Source organism: Artibeus jamaicensis, unplaced genomic scaffold, assembly GCF_021234435.1.
Source record: "Artibeus jamaicensis isolate MK-2021 breed Jamaican fruit bat unplaced genomic scaffold, CSHL_Jam_final scaffold_916, whole genome shotgun sequence".
Lineage (NCBI taxonomy): Eukaryota > Metazoa > Chordata > Mammalia > Chiroptera > Phyllostomidae > Artibeus > Artibeus jamaicensis.
In genome coordinates this window covers 13,416,034-13,432,241 of record NW_026522059.1, presented here as the reverse complement: position 1 = coordinate 13,432,241, position 16,208 = coordinate 13,416,034, and the positions used below count along the sequence as shown (strand labels likewise).

Genomic DNA, 16,208 nt, shown 5'->3' with positions numbered 1-16,208 from the left:
AATGATGTGGACATATACTTCTCAAGCATTACCTTTAGTATAATCAACAACTGCTTCCAAAGCTGCTATTCTAATGTCCACAAAGTGGCCATATTCTGCATAGGATTTAAAAAGAGTGGGATCGCTTGGCACATGTCCATTCTTCTGAAGCACTCGGATGGCTCTCAAACAACTAGGAAAAACAGTGCTGACGGTTAAATGGTTTCATTAAAAGTATTTTGAATCAAAGTCGTTTGCGAGGCACTAGAAATTAACCTGTAACAGTGAACTGAAAAAATGATCTGATTTGAATCCAACTGTTAATTCTTATCATTAAATTTTTACAAATCATAAAAGTTAAAAGTATCTAAATGCAATTAAAGGAAAACAAATTTTAAAACTTGTTTGAAAATTCAATTTCAGGTATCATTATACTTTGCATTTTTTCTAAAAGTCTGAGTTACAGAGTTTAGTAAATAATAAATGTGGAAGGTTAAAGTGTTCATAATGTTTGAAACAGTGAATCGACTTTTTCATTTTTAGCAAACTCCTAAAGAGATAGAACTTTTTGACAATCATATGCAAGGAAGTTGAGAAAAGCAAAAAGTCACCTTAAAAGTGTCTAACAGAAGGTTGCTTATGGTATATTCAATGAGATAAAACGTTATGAGGACATCAGAGATAATGCTTTCAGAGTTTCTGATGATGTGAGGTTATTTAAGCAGAACACAGAAACTATATATGCAATATATGTCCACTAATTAAACTTTTTTATTTTGCAAGAGAAAGAAAATTAGGCAGCCATTCCCCAAAACTGTACAGCAATAATTTGTGAATGACAGAATCATAGGATTTTAATTTTCTCCTTTAACTTTACTGTGTTCCCCAGTTTTCTATAACGGAAATAAATTTCTCTTACAATTATAAAAATAACTTTAAAGAAAGTGTGAAGAATCATTACACCTGACAGTGATGGTGTGTCTGTAACTTGGAAGCAGCTTCTCCATGTTCAAAAACCTGGTGATTTCTTCGAGAATGAGCCGCACATCCGGGTTTAAATTATCCAACGTGCGAACCTCGTTATTCACGCTGACTGCAGGTGTCACAGAATTGGCCAGGGCATCGATCATTTCTGCACGGTAATAGTTATCTGAAAACTGAGGCCAAGAATGGCATGAGGATAACAAAATTCATACTTCTGTTCAAAAGTAATAAAATGAAATACTCATAATCTAAGAACATAATTTATCTAAAAACATAAGTTGGTAAGTGTTCAACTTGATCCTTTATGTAGAGTCACATGAAAGGGAAAAAGTGAAAGATTCACAAACCAGAAATACAACAAGGTTGTCCAAACAGTACCTGGCCATGTACCGTGAAAAACAGAGACATTTACTGAAGAAGGTACAAGACACGGCACATGGGACAACGGCGCCTCCGTCCCCTTCAAGTAGGCACCGTGGTGTCACACAGTTCTCCCAATCACTGTCAGCTGCCCTGTAGTATTTTCCTGAATCTTGTTGACAGTCTGAAATCTCTCCCCTTTCAAAGGTGACTTTAGTTTTGGGAAAAGCCAGAAGTTGCAGGGACCCAAATCTGGGAGGCAGGGGAACTGAGTCACTTGGGTGATTTGATGTTTTGCAAAAAACCTCTGCACAAGACGTGATGCCTGAGCCGGAGCACTGTCATGAAGCTGCCACTCAGCAGCTGTCCACAGCTGCGGCCGTTTTCACTGTACTGTGATTCGCAATGGATGAAGACCACTGAGGCAGTCCTCCTCATTAACTGGTTGGCCTGGAGGGCAGTACTCATGATGGACACCTTTACGGACTTGATCTTGTTTTGACTTTTGAGAACCAGGGCAATTTCCATTGGGACGACTGGGCTTTTGTTTCCAGATCACAGCCCTAGACCCATAATTCATCTCTGGTTATGACCTTCTTGAGGAAATCTTATGCATTGATAGTGGTTTTAGTTAAGTCATTAGCAACTGCATGATGTTCCTTCTGCTCTGGCAGAAGAAGCTGTGGAATGAGTTTCGCCATTATGTTTCATGCCAAGATTCTGTGTCAAAGTCTCGGACAGAGTGGTTCTGGGATCCCCAGGTCAGCTTCTAGTTCTCTCACTGTCAGTCACCGATCTGTGTTGACTGCAGCCTGTCCACGTTCCACATTCTCAGATACTCTGCTTATTGCAGGCCTTCCAGAACGTGGATCACTTTCAACCACCTTTGAAGCATTTGCACCACACTTTTACTTGTGCTGCACTCATTGCATCATCCCCAAAACCCTTCTGAATCATCCAAATAGTTCCATGGAAGAATGTTCGAGCTTAATGCAAAATGTGATGCATATTTGCTGCTCTACTGTCTCAGTCATTTTTAATGGGACAACCACACAGTACACATGCTCCCTCATTGGCATCTACTGCCCCACTGACTAGTGCAGTAAAGTTGTCATTGTTCACACATGCGCATTCCAGTCCATTTTCCTTGGTTGCCAGGTTACACTGATGTCACGCAAACCATTTTTGTTATATTAACAATGGCTCAATTTTTTTGGACAGTTCATATATTAATTTACTCAACAAATACCACATGAATGGTACTCTTATAGTAACCCAGCAAGGTTCCTCCAAAAGAAAGACCACAGGTCACAAATCCTGCTTGTACCACAGAGCTTCAAATTAGCTATTTAGCGCTCTACTCTCATATACAAACATATAACCCAAAGATCACCAGATATTTTTTTAAAGTATCAAGGAAAAAAGACCATAACAAACAAAGGGGAAAAATCAACTTGAAGGAAACAGTGTGTGCAAGGAAAAGTGGCAGGGGGAAAACATCCAAAATTATCACTAATGTTGCCTGAGAAATAACCAATGAGATGCTTTCCAATAGCAAAACACTTTTAAAGAAAGACATATACTAAGAATCAGAATCAAAATTAAATTGAAATATAAAATATTTTTAAAACTCCTGAAAGTTTGAGCAAAAAAGACAAAAAATAGGAAGGAAAGCATAAAAGAAATTGGAGGGAAGCTGTAGAAGACATAACGCAGGAATAATAGGAGTTTCCAGCAAAAGCAGAGAAAATGGAGAAGGAAAGCATAAAAAAATATTAATTCCTACACTCATACCCCAGTCGATTCCCAGGGAATCGATTTACTGAAAGGCAACCTGGGTGTGGCTTGATTTAAGCTGAGGAAATCAGATACTCCAGCCTGGTCCTTTGAACTGGAGCCAGTGAGTTAATTCTACCAGCAACACACACCGCCGGGGACAGAAGAGGGACACGCACCGCGTCTGACTTCACTGTGGGGGCAGAACCTCACCTGGACACTCACGACAACAGCGTCCCTAAAGAGGCCTGCATTCAGATACTGAGCAGGAAAAGAAATTGTAGCCACAACAGCAAACAGAAACTATTCCAAAGTGCACACCACGGATCAAACCATTTGGAGGTTGTTTCCTTCCAGTATTTTTATGGTTTCACTGTTACCTCCACTAACTATGTTGCCAGGAGAGCAAGAGCCCATTTATTCAACCGCTGTTTCTGACCTACATATTTGGATCACTGCATGAACTCAGACATTAAAAAGGAGGTGGACTGTGGGCAGAGCAGGAAAAGCAACTGATTTAACACTCACCCCTCAGACCCCATTGATTCTCACAGATACTATAACCCTACTTGGACAGGCAAAGTAACTTGAACCATGGCATCCAATAGTTACTTGCTAAATAAATGAATAGACACATGTAATGGTTTAAGAAAATGTCAAATTCATCAATAAAAAAATTATCCCAAGAGGGAACTGTTTTCTGGGTGTCACTTGGTAAACAAAAAAAGAAGGAAAAATAAAACTGGTTTGTCAGATTCCCCCCAGTAAGTTTTAGCTGGCACCCCAAAATCTAATGCACCATTATCTCTACATTATATCAGGTATAAGAAACATGTAAAGACCAGCTAATCTCAGTTTCTATCCACTGGTTATGATAATAAATCATGTTTACATGTTTCTCATTCTAGAAATTCCAAGTACCATGGAATCAACAATGATTTCACAGTCTAAATATTCCTTTAAAAACAAAGTAACACTGGGTAGTTTTATAATATTCATTAAGGTATCTTACCTTATTTTTTCTGTTGTCATTGTACTTGATTAAGTCTAAAATAAATGTTAGGACTTCTTTGGGACAGAGGTTGTGAACATCTCTCAACAGAGCCATTGCAACTGGCATGGTCTACAGAAAAAAAAGGAAACATGTAACTGAACCCTGTCATTACGACAATCACTGAACTCAGTACATGCAGGATAAGCGGACTCTAGAGCTGGCACAGGTATCCGGATCCCGCCCACCCCTAACGCCCACCCCTCCCACTAACACGTGTCACCAAGCTCCCACAGAAGGGCCGAGCAGGAATCCACGGGGAGAGCTGTGTAACTGGGTGCACCCTGCCGCCCACGTGCCTCCGTCTTTCAGTTGTCAGAGGAAATACACGCCGTGTAAATCACATAAACTCAGCTCTGGGTTCTACAGTAGAAAAGGCATGGGTTTTAACACCAGAGAAACCGTTCTTCAACTCTTACTCTACTACCTACTCAGACGGGTGATCTTAGCTGGCTGATTACTAAGCAGGGGCCTCGCAACCTTTCGGGATTGAATGACTTCGTGGCTGGAAGCACACAGTTCAACCCCAGGCTGAGAACACGGTGACCCTCCTGTACCATCCCATCTCAGCTCCAGGAGAAGGGGCACCTTATCCGAAATCCAGCTTAACTTTCTTCCTCCCGAATTTTCACAGGCAACTTTTCTAAGGAGGTGGAAGTCTGACTCAGAAAAAGGCAGGTCTTACTTTTCTGAAGTGCACCTCCTAACTCTGTCCCACCCACTGCCAGTACCTTCAGGATTCACGCCATCTTTCTGATATTTATCGGCTTCCACAGAGTATTTCATTCCTCTCCAATGGCCCCTTTCTCTGTGCCAAACACGCCTCGAGCTTCCCCTCCCTCTATCCAAAACCAAACAAACCCAAAACGCCCTTTTCTCAGCCCTGCTTTACCCTCGACAGTCTCCTTTCTCACCTCCTCACTCCAGACCAGAAAGCAGCCTTTGTTGGTTTTTCCACTTCAGCTTCACTCTTCCTCTACTGCATTTTGGTTCATCTCATCTCTGTCTTCACTGTCATTAATAAACCACTCAAAAACTGTACAGATGACTTCACGCTGCCCAAATGCTGGCCTCCCTGCCACGCTCACATCCCTTCCTAAAACCGTGACCCCATCACACCGCCACTTTCTATATTACCATTTATAGAAACGCACTATGTGGTAAATATAACCTAAAACACTTCACGCGCTCAGTGTTACTTCTAAAAAAGATAAGCTTCATAATGAGTAAACGGAGGCTGAGAGGGGTAAGAAACTCGGCTTCCTGCGAACTGCTGGTGAGTAGCGAAGCCGGGCTTGTGTGTTGCCTTCTCTCTGACTCAGAGATGCTGCCCAAACTCCAGAAGGAACGTCATCGGAAGGACTGCCCCGAACCTGCACCCGCCATGCAACCAACCCCAAACTCGAAGTATCCATCGCTCTTTGCTTTAGTATTAGTGTGGACAGTGAGTGCCTTTCCTACCGCTCATAAAATCAATGAGCAAGCTGGAAAAAACATTTTAAAAACAAAAAAGAGCCAGGCAAAACACATCTATTATTTGAATAGTCTCCAGGTCAAACTGAGATATACAGATAGTGGCAGAAAACAATTGTAAGAAATTTGGAAAGTAAACTGTACCTTCTGTAGAAAATAACTTTGAAAGCTCATAAAGTTGTTTGTTTTCACAATATTTGGACAAGTTTTACAACAAAACATTCTAGTGAAGAGTGACTTCATGGCTGGCGGTCCTGTCCATGTGCTCACCATTGAATTTGCAATCTGCAAATAGTTAGATAACAAAGTAATTCCCATCACCAAAGCAAACATATTTTTAAATAAATGAAACCACTTTCTAAAAGTTAGTGATGCAAATGGGCTAGTTTTCAACAACTCACTTCTCATTGAGTGTAACAGACTTTAGCCTTCCATCATTTCCGAGATTATATACAAATTCACCCTCCCAAATTCTTATGTACACTTATAATTATTTCTACAACTTAATATCTAAATTGAAGTATTCTTTATGTCTTAAGCAAATATATTTGCAAAAGGCATATATTCTAAATAAGTTTGTATTTGTCCATTTAGGCAGATGTAATTCTAAAATTTTAAATTTATCAGCTAGAAATATCACCATGGGTTTTAAAAGTTTTAAAATCCACCTGAGCTGAAAAACAAACCAAGTACCTCACTACCATGTAAGTCTGTAAGAATGCTCACCAAAAAAAAAAAAACAAAAAAAAACAAACAAACAAAAAAAAAACTTTAAATAACTTAATATTAGCCCTGGCTGGTGTAGCTCAGTGGATTGAGCGCGGGCCTGCGAACCACACGATCGCGGTTCGATTCCCAGTCAGGGCACATGCCTAGGTTGCAGGCCAGTTCCCAGCAGGGGACTCATGAGAGGCAACCACACATTGATATTTCTCTCCTTCTCTTCTTCCCTTCCTCTCTAAAGATAAATAAATAAAATATTTAAAATAAATAAATAACTTAATATTATGGATCTGCTAAGAATATAGCATGCAATAATCACAAAGATCTTTATAAAAGCAATGCAATTGTATCCCTAGCTGATGATTATTAAAGAAAATAATCTTTCCCCTCATATACTTGAGTAGAGTGTAGGAATCCAATTGCTCACTAGTGACCATTAAAGATACGATGAATCCAAACCATTCTAACCCGGTGCATGTTGGACAAATGAACTCAGCAGTGAGGAAGGCGAGACAGTCACTAAATGGAAATAACCTGTTATCGAGAGGTTTTTAAAATACCTGGAACCCAATATTTCTGGCCAAATTTTTGTCTGCGTTTTCTGGTTTTCATTTGTTCTACCTTTGGTTTTTTTTGCATCTAAAGAAAATATTTAATTTTCTTAATAAATTAACTTTCCTGGCATGTTAAATTACAGAACCTATCATTTTAAATTATGTTTAACTCACATGGATTACTAAGCCCAAACCAATATGAAACAAGCACCACTTTGGGATACTTAAGATGAACTGATCTCATGTACTTTAATGTCAAAGGATTTTCTTACCAAATAATATTCTTTGCTCAATAATGTAGTTGGCAAATCAATACAATGGTGAAAAATTCTCTTTGGTTTTAAAATCTGACTTCCAGTTTGACAACTATAAAATTTTAATAAATTACCTATTTTCAGGTCACATGTCTTTCTTTCAAATCAGTCTTTATAAAAAGCTTTTGACAAAGCTTTTAAGGGACCAGCTACCAAGTAAAATCAAAGACTACGATGAATTTTAATTCTATTTCAGAGTTTTATTTTTTTAAGATTTTATTTACTTCTCTTTAGAGGGGAAGGGAAGGAGAGATGGAGAGGAACATCAATGTGTGGTTGCCTCTCGTGTGTCCCCTGCTGGGACCTGGCCTGCAACCCAGGCACGTGCCCTGACTGGCACTCGAACCGCGGTAGTTTGGTTCACAGGGCTGCGCTCAATCCACCGAGCTACACCAGCCAGGGCAGAGTTCTATTTTTTACATGTACGTAACCTCACCTTTGCAAGGCAGAAGCAAGCCGCCATCCTGACTCGGTAGAAACACTGTTCTTGCTCTAGTATGTCGGTGAGCGCGAGCCGCGAGGCCGGAGTGGGGAACTTCTCCAAGGCCGAAATGGACTCCTGCTGCGCCACCACGTCCCGCTCGTAGCGCAGCTGGTACTGCCACATGAAGTCGGCCTGCTCAAACTCCACTTTCCTCAGCACCGACATGTCGGGGTCTATCCGTATCCACAGCAAAGGGGAGTCCGCGCTGAAAGGAAACAGTTTTCCATGGAGCTATTTCAGTTTTTTAGTTTTACATATGCCTAAAATAAAAGCAAAGCACACTCACTAACCAGTTTCCCTTCCTCACGTGGTACTCAAGGCTGCCTGGGGTTTATGTACCCATTTTTTTAAAACTACACTGACAACCGGGGCATTATGTTTAATATATTTCAACTTCGTCACAATGTCTATCTATACTGATCTTGCTCATAAGATCTCCAAGGATAATAACAAAAAAATTCCATCTGAAATTATTCATTTGGGACTTAGATTTGTGACTGCACCATGTGAAAGGGGAACGAGACCAAGTCTCTTCATTTCACCTCCTGTAGCTGCAGGACTGACTACGGCTTTCAGTGCTGCCCCTTATTGGAAAGCCGTCTGTGACTAAGGAGTGAGTTATTTACACTAAATGGATTTAACTGATTTTAGTACTTCATTTCATAATGCTGGGTGTATGATTACCTTTTTCAAATAGCAAGTTCTGAAATCATAGTTTGGAGGCATATCACAATTTGTACATGTAACTTCTCAAAGTAATGAGCATGTTTTTAAAAAAATCTAGTCTACATCAACACTTTTTATCAAAGGAACACCGTCTAAAATACTAATTCATCAAATACCAGTGGGTGCTTACTACAGTCAAGTCATATGATACAAGAAAAGTATAAAAACAGTATACAGCGGCATTATACAGCCCTGGCTGGTGTGGCTCAGTGGACTGAGTGCTGGGTTGCAGACCAAAGGGTCACTGGTTCAATTCCCAGGCAGGGCACATGCCTGGGTTGTGGGCCAGGTCCCCAGTTGGGAGTGTGCCAGAGGCAACCACACATTGATGTTTCTTTCCCTCTTTTTCTCCCTCCCTACTCCTCTAAAAATAAATAAATAAAAATCTTTTAAAAAAAGTATATAAATAGCAATGATATTTGGCAATTAAATTAGTAAATAACTGCAGCTGTTTTATAAAAAATATACAGGTACAATATGAACAAAAAGTTTGAGCCACATATTTAAAAATGAAACTGTCAACAAATAATACCACATAAAAACTTTAAATAATGATATTTAAGTTGTGTTTTGCAAGCAGAGGAGCCTTTAAAGTTCAAAGACAGCCTTGTCCAAAGACAAAGGGCAACAAGTACCACCCGAGAGCTCGCTAAGAATGCCAACCATCAGGACCCCCTAGTGCAGTGCTGGGTCACAACCTGCCTTCTAAGAAGCCCCTGCAGTGACCGACATGTGAGATCCAGTTTGAGCAGCGCTGGTCTAGAGACCAGCAGAGGAGCAAGGAAGCTGCCTAAGTCCGTTCTGTGCCCACTTCCAAGCCACCCCCTGGTTCCCCTTCAGTTCACCAGGGCCAGCACAGGTTCACTCATGCCTCTCTGACTGTTTTCTTGGGGTAACACTGGTTAGTAACATTACACAAGTTTCGGGTGTATGGCTTTATTATACAGTGACTGTGTGCTCACCACCTCCAGTCTAGTCTCCTCCTGTCGCCGTATGTTTGACCCCCTCCACCGTCTCCAGCCCCTCCCCACCCTGCTTCAGCTCTGGTAACCACCGCACTGCTATCCGTGTCTGTGAGCTTGTTTGTTCGTAAGTTGTTGCTTTTTGTGTTTTATATCCCACAGATGAACGAAATCATGATTCTCATCCTTTCTTACCTGACTTACTTCACTCATCATGACACTCTAAAGACCCACCCATACAGTTACAAATGGCAGTACTTCATCTTTTCTATGGCTAGGTGGTATTCCACTGTATATGATTTTTAGTAAGATTTGTAAGATTTATATGATTTTATGTAAGATTATGTAAGGTTTTTATGTAAGATGATTTTATGTAAGATTTTAGCATAAGGTACACTGCCTTTTAAAAGCACTAATTTCCGGACATTTATATACTTTAAGGGGTACACATCAAGACAAATGAGAATACAGAAAATAGTACGCCCTTAAACTTAAGGAACAAACTCACTCCATTGCAGAAAGATCCATATCGACTTCCTCTCCATTCATCAGTGGGATTTTTTTCTTCTTATTCCTACATTTAAGAAAAAGTAATTTTAAAATTGTGACATTTCCACTTCTAAAAGGAGATAAAAAAGCAGCCAAAGTACAAGTTAAGGACTTCACACAACACTGAAAGATATCCAAAGGAAGGAGTAGTAAATGTAATGAATTTTAATCACAATGACATCTATTTTGAAGCTGAAGGAATGAAGTAATTGATATTAAAATGTCTTTCTGATCCAAGTTTAACAAGAAGAAGTATATAACTAAATGTCAGTTCTAACCATATTCCTAAGAACTGGTACTACAGTTTTATGTAGAAAAAATAAGAGAGCCATCAATAAAAAACAAAAAAAAAAACCCTGTATTAAAAAAAGAATATATAAGCAGGCCTGAAATGAAACGAGCAATTCTGAACACACGTTCTCTGTGTAGGTAAGGTCCTGTATGAAGTGGTCAGCCAGAAATCATCTTAGCAGTACTAAGATGTACAATTAACATGCACAAGATTTAAGATAAGCGAAAACAGAAGCAACTGGAATCATGCAAACTACTCTTGAATCATAAACCTACTTGATGACACCAATGACTTGGGTGAGGATGAGTAAGAACACAGAACAGTCTTCCTGTGTCTCTCACACCTAAGAACACCCAGTGACATACTGTTATCACAGGGAAAAAACAAAAGTGAGGAAATGCAATGAGGAGGGCAGCAATCACGTGTTCCCAATATCAAAGGTGGAAAGAATAAAAAGGGGAATTTCGCTCTAAACTAAAAATTTTCAGAGAAAAAAATGATGACAGGGAGATCTCAGAATCAAGTTCATGAAGGCCACCCAAATCCACTGACATTCTCGCGTCTGAGATCTAACACAGTCCTGAGTACAGACTTCTACTCCTGAAATTCTGATATCAGAACAGCACAAAAGTATTTCTCATCTTTCACTATTCAGAGTGCATGCCTGAGTTTTAAAAGGCTATGATAAAAAAATGTATTAAATAAAGGATGAACTGCTGTGCATTTCCTAAGTAAAATGGCACTGTGCCCTTGAACGACCAGAAGAACATCTGTAAGGGCCTGAGGACACAGGGCAAAGGGAGGGAGACACACACTGTAGAAGGTGCAGGGGCTTTTCACGATGTATGTATTCAGCTCCTTCCTTTATATTCAATCACCATTTCCCCAATATTTACTGTAGAGAGTAAACCAATGAGACTAATAAGAACGAAACTAAGGAATTTGCCTTGAATTTTTCCAGGCTCCAAAAACTCAAATTTCCATTCTATCTCTCCGTACTAGTACAAAATACGGATTCTCGAATCTATTGAAAATGTATTTAATTGTAAGGATAAAAATGTTGCCAAAAATGGAAAGCAAATAATGTTTGGTAATATTAACTTGAAGTAAAATGGAGAGAAAAAGATACTAGATAACATGTTTTCTACCTAAAAAATTAGGTAAACAAGCCCTGGCCTGTGTGGCTCAGTGGACTGGGTGCCAGTCTGAGAATCAAAGGGTTGCCAGTTCGATTCCCAGTCAGGGCACATGCTTGGGTTGCAGGCCAGGTCCCCAGTAGTGAGGAGCATGAGAGGCAACCACACATTGATATTTCTCTCCCTTTCTTTCTTCCCCCCTTTTCCTCTCTCTAAAAACAAATAAAATCGTTTAGAATTTTTGGTATATATTAGAATTTTTATTTTGGTATTTTAATTTGTGAAACTTACAATTTAACTATAAACTTTAATTTATAATTATGATTCAGTGCCTACCTTCTGCTTTTGGAGTGGCAGGGTATATCATGTTTAAGGCTGTTTTCTTCAATTTGCAATGTATGATTGAAGGATCCATCTAACTCCTGCACTGTCACTTTAAGTGGTCCCTTTAAAAAGAAACAATGTTCATAGTGATGAAAGTATACCAATATGTATTCTTATGTGTTGGTGCATACATCACGATATAAAATGATGGTATACAAGATGTGTAACTCAAGAAAGACAAAGGCAATTGGTGCCAAAGGAGGAGAGAATAGAAGAATTTGTAGCCCATGAAATCATCTGTAACCCGTCTTCCCTTCACCAACACTTGGTATTTGCTCAATTTTGTTCTTTGCAAACAAAATCTCATTATGAAGCTTCTAACCAGATCCACCACCCGTAAACCCTTCCTACTTTGAATGAGGGAAAAGGCAATGCAAAAGGCCATTTTGGAAAAAAGCTTACCACATATTTCTGAGTTCCAAGCGATGTATAATCTTGTTTTATTTCCAATTCTAAGACATTTCGTTTTCTATTAAATGCAAAACTTCCATAAAATTTTACCACTCCGCTCTGGTCTCTGAAGAACTGTAAAGGAATTTTTGCATACTGAAACGACTATATACTAAACAAATTATTCACTGTGGCAGTAACAATTTTCAAATGCATTCCCATCAGTTCAAAGCTTGGAAAGCATGTTTCGATGTAAAGCAGGTGGCAACGTATTCAAAATTCTTGTGAAAAATGTTTCTCCAGATTTAAAAAGAATTTCTGAAACACTGGGAAATTTGTGTTTTGAAAGAAGCAAAACCACTCTACTGGGTTATTAACATAATGAAATGAGAAAATGTAAAAACTAAAAAGTTCCAAGATACAACTCAGCATGTACCATCCTCTAACCTACAAGTCACCAGACCACTGCATCTTACAGGTGGCCAGTCCTGATGAATTTGTTACCGCCTCTACCATTGCTGTACTCAAACTAAAAACTAGTACTTCAAAGTATGCCAAATTTTATAAATAGTACAGGTGTGTGCGTGTGTGCGTGCATGAGCACAATCATTAGTAACCACTCTACAGGAAAAGATTTACAGTTCCTGGCTATTTTTACCATTATTTGGAAATAAAAATAGTTCTTACCTCCTTTCATCCCCCAAATCCCTCTTCTTTTTCCTTCCCCTTACACACATAAACTTACTCCCTTCCCTGCTTTGTTGAACTGCTATTTAAAAGGATACACCCACTGCTTTATTAAAGGCTGAATGTCTTTGCCAGAGACGTTGGAGATGGACTTCAAAAACCCAGACGTGGAAACCAACATTTGACTCCACATATGTGACTGGAACTTCTGAGAGGAAGCAGTACTGGCCAAACTTAGCAGTTTATTGAAAACCTGTAAGAATAAAAATGTAATTTAGTATCTTTGTATCACTTAGTAACATAATAACTTTGCTTTCAATTCTCTTCTAAACAACTTTGCAATATAACTTTATCCTACTCAATTCCAGAAGACAATAACTGCACATTTTATTATGTAGATTGTTCTAGTTAAAGATTATTAACAGAAGAAGCATGCAAAGAATTGAACAGCCAGAATAACCATTCTTCCTCTAAATATAATTGAATTTTAATAATATCCTAGTCAAACAGTGAATATTTTTTAAGGACTGTAATAATAATAATATATAATATCTATAATTTATTATGCTATGAGCTTTACATAGAACTAAACACTGTTTATTTCTGAAGCTGGTAATGCTCAGTAGGATTTACACCACTCACAAAAGTTAACTGGCTCTTGGTGGACCACCCAGTATTTCTGTTCTTTACTCTAAGGGTAAGGTAAAGGACAGAAGGATTAAAGAAACTCAATTTTAGAGCAAACTAAAAAGATTACTGAAGTTACTTTTTGCTTACCTCCAAGAATGTCATTAATGAAAAAGAAATAGCTGAACATTTATAATACATCTGGTTTCTTCTACCTCGACTTTTATAGCTCAACTACCTACATCAGAACTTGTTTAAAATATACAGCAGAATTCAGCCACAGCAAAAATAAGCATCTTTTAGATAGTTCTGCTTTTCCTAAGGAAAACATTTCTAAATGGCACTTCATCCTTAATATTCTAAATAATGCCAAACACAAAATCATATGTACAGACAGGTTTTACCCTCATCCTCACGTTCTAATTTTACCTTCACAACACTCCTCTACTGAATGGGTCAAGTACTGACACTCATTCTGGATCTGAGGGCTAAGGGATCCCACAGCTAATGACTAACAGAACTCCACCTTATAAACCCAGATACTCAGACCCTGTTTACCGAACAGTATTTGGGTTATAGGTATGCAGAACAGACCTTCTTTTACAACTGTTAAGTTCTTGACTTTAATACTTACTTGCAGCATAAATTCCATACTGATTCTGTTTTCAATCAGTCTCATCACAAGGTGAGCTTTACACTGAAACATAGTGTAGTATTCCCAGGACAGCGTATGTGGATGCTTTATTGAGAAGTGTAGATGGGATGCTGGACTGAACAAATGAACAGATTCACTTAACAAACTTGAATAGTAAGTAAACAGTAAATTTCATGGCCACATCAAGGCAATAAATCAAAAACCTCATCAGAATACCTTAGCAATTTTCTTAATATGAGAGCAACAGAGACTAGGAAACACACACACACACAAAATCAAAATGAACTACATATATAAAACAAAAATAATTGCGAAATAAAGGAAAAAACTTCTTTCAATAATTTTCGGATAGAAAAAAAATCTTCCAAAAAAAAAAATCTGGAGGACATAAAGACCAGACTATGCAAAAACAATTTAATTCTGAAATGGAAAGAGATCATCAGTAAATTAAAAGAAAGGACAAGTCTAGTAAAAAATATTTATGACATATATAAACATTTGTCTACAACTGTTCACTAGTTCAAATAATGCCGTAATGACTATCTTTTTACATATGTGCAAGTATTTCTGTACAGTAAACACTTAGAAGTAGAGTTTCTACATAACATACCCAGCACTGCTGAGTCTAAAACTTACCCATTTAAACATTTTGACTGGGGGGAAGGGTTTATAGGAACAAGTATAAAGGACACATGGACAAAAACTGGGGGGGGGGGGTGGGAATGGAAGGGAGGTAGGGCGGGCTGGGGGTGGGCTGGAATGGGAGTAAAAGACCGAAAACTACTTGAACAACAATTAAAATAAAATTTAAAAAATAAATAAACTTTGATCGGTACCAACAGATTACCCTTTAAAATCACTGTACCACATTATACTCTCAAAACCAATGTATAAGAGAAGTCATTATACTTCCTTAAAAATAAAGCATGTTGAAATTTCAAATAGTTATCAATTTGATATTTAAACAATTACTTTTATATTTCATTACTACTTCCAAGCTTATAAGCTTTATAAGCTTATGAGCTTTAGCAAAGCACAGCAATATGGAAAAGCTTCAGTAAATTCCAAGGTATAATGGAATACTATACAGCTCTTATGTGGAACAAAACTAAATTAATATCTAATGTTTGCCGAAATATATAGATATGGTTATTTAAAAAAGACACAGTAATATGCACGTGACTGAATTACATTTTATAAATGTCATATACACATAAATTAAGGCAGTAATAAAGGCCTATACACTAAAAGACAAATGCCAAGTTTATAATCACGGTGATTCCCCAAGGAGAGGTTCTGGTGGGAGTGAGGGGTGATAAGACACAGCTAACAGGGACCTTTTATGTTTCACTCCACACACTTCTACACTGCTCAGTTTTTATTTCCTCAAAGAGCATTGTTCATGTGCTGCTTTTATACATATGGAAGTTTTAAAAACGAACACACAACAAGAACTACAGAACTGGGCAGAGCCAAGGTAAAAGCACCCTGAGTAAATCTTTTCACACAGCAGGGACGTGCTCATTACATTCTGGGAAGCTGCCATTCGGGAGGCAGCGCAGGAAAGACAGTGGAAGGCGCTGAAGCTTCCCGGGTGAGCGTGGACTGCACGCTGTGCATGAAGTTCCACCTCAACAGTCCTCCCAACCGAGCCGTCAAAGCGGTCATGGGTCATCACTGCCTCTTACACATTGGAACACACACACTCTCTGAAACGTACACAGTGTTCCTAGATCACAAAATTCAATGACGAAATCTCCAAGTTTCTCTAACTCCAAATTCCTACACCTTTCTGCTAACTTAATCTTGTCTCAAGGACCCTAACAAAAAAGGCTACTGGTTATAAAATTTCAAGGTTCTTAACCTTTGTTGTGCTTCTAGATACTTAGGCGATCTGGTTAATTCTATCAGCCCCATGTGAGAAAACAGTTTAAAATGCACAAAATGAAATTTACAGGATTACAAAGAAAGTCAATGATATAAAATGCAGTTATCAGCCCTGGCTGGTGTGGCTCAGGAGACTGAGCTCTGGCCTGTGAAACAAAGGGTCACCAGTTCAATTCCCAGTCAGGGCACATGCCTGGGCTGTGGGCCACGTCACC

General features: G+C 38.7%; 1 protein-coding gene across 3 annotated transcripts in view; it reads right to left on the bottom strand.

Annotated features, from left to right (window-relative positions):
- Window positions 1-16,208, bottom strand: part of TAF2 (TATA-box binding protein associated factor 2) — a 60,531-nt gene that overhangs the window by 22,899 nt on the left and 21,424 nt on the right. For all 3 annotated transcript variants that reach the window (XM_053661053.1, XM_053661054.1, XM_053661055.1), the window contains 10 exons: window positions 14,086-14,221; window positions 12,923-13,077; window positions 12,150-12,264; window positions 11,700-11,809; window positions 9,895-9,960; window positions 7,651-7,903; window positions 5,768-5,908; window positions 4,112-4,222; window positions 943-1,136; window positions 33-172 (listed from right to left, as the gene is read on the bottom strand). In XM_053661053.1, coding sequence (XP_053517028.1) covers window positions 33-172; window positions 943-1,136; window positions 4,112-4,222; window positions 5,768-5,908; window positions 7,651-7,903; window positions 9,895-9,960; window positions 11,700-11,809; window positions 12,150-12,264; window positions 12,923-13,077; window positions 14,086-14,221 — 1,421 coding nt within the window. The remainder of the gene's footprint in view (window positions 1-32; window positions 173-942; window positions 1,137-4,111; window positions 4,223-5,767; window positions 5,909-7,650; window positions 7,904-9,894; window positions 9,961-11,699; window positions 11,810-12,149; window positions 12,265-12,922; window positions 13,078-14,085; window positions 14,222-16,208) is intronic.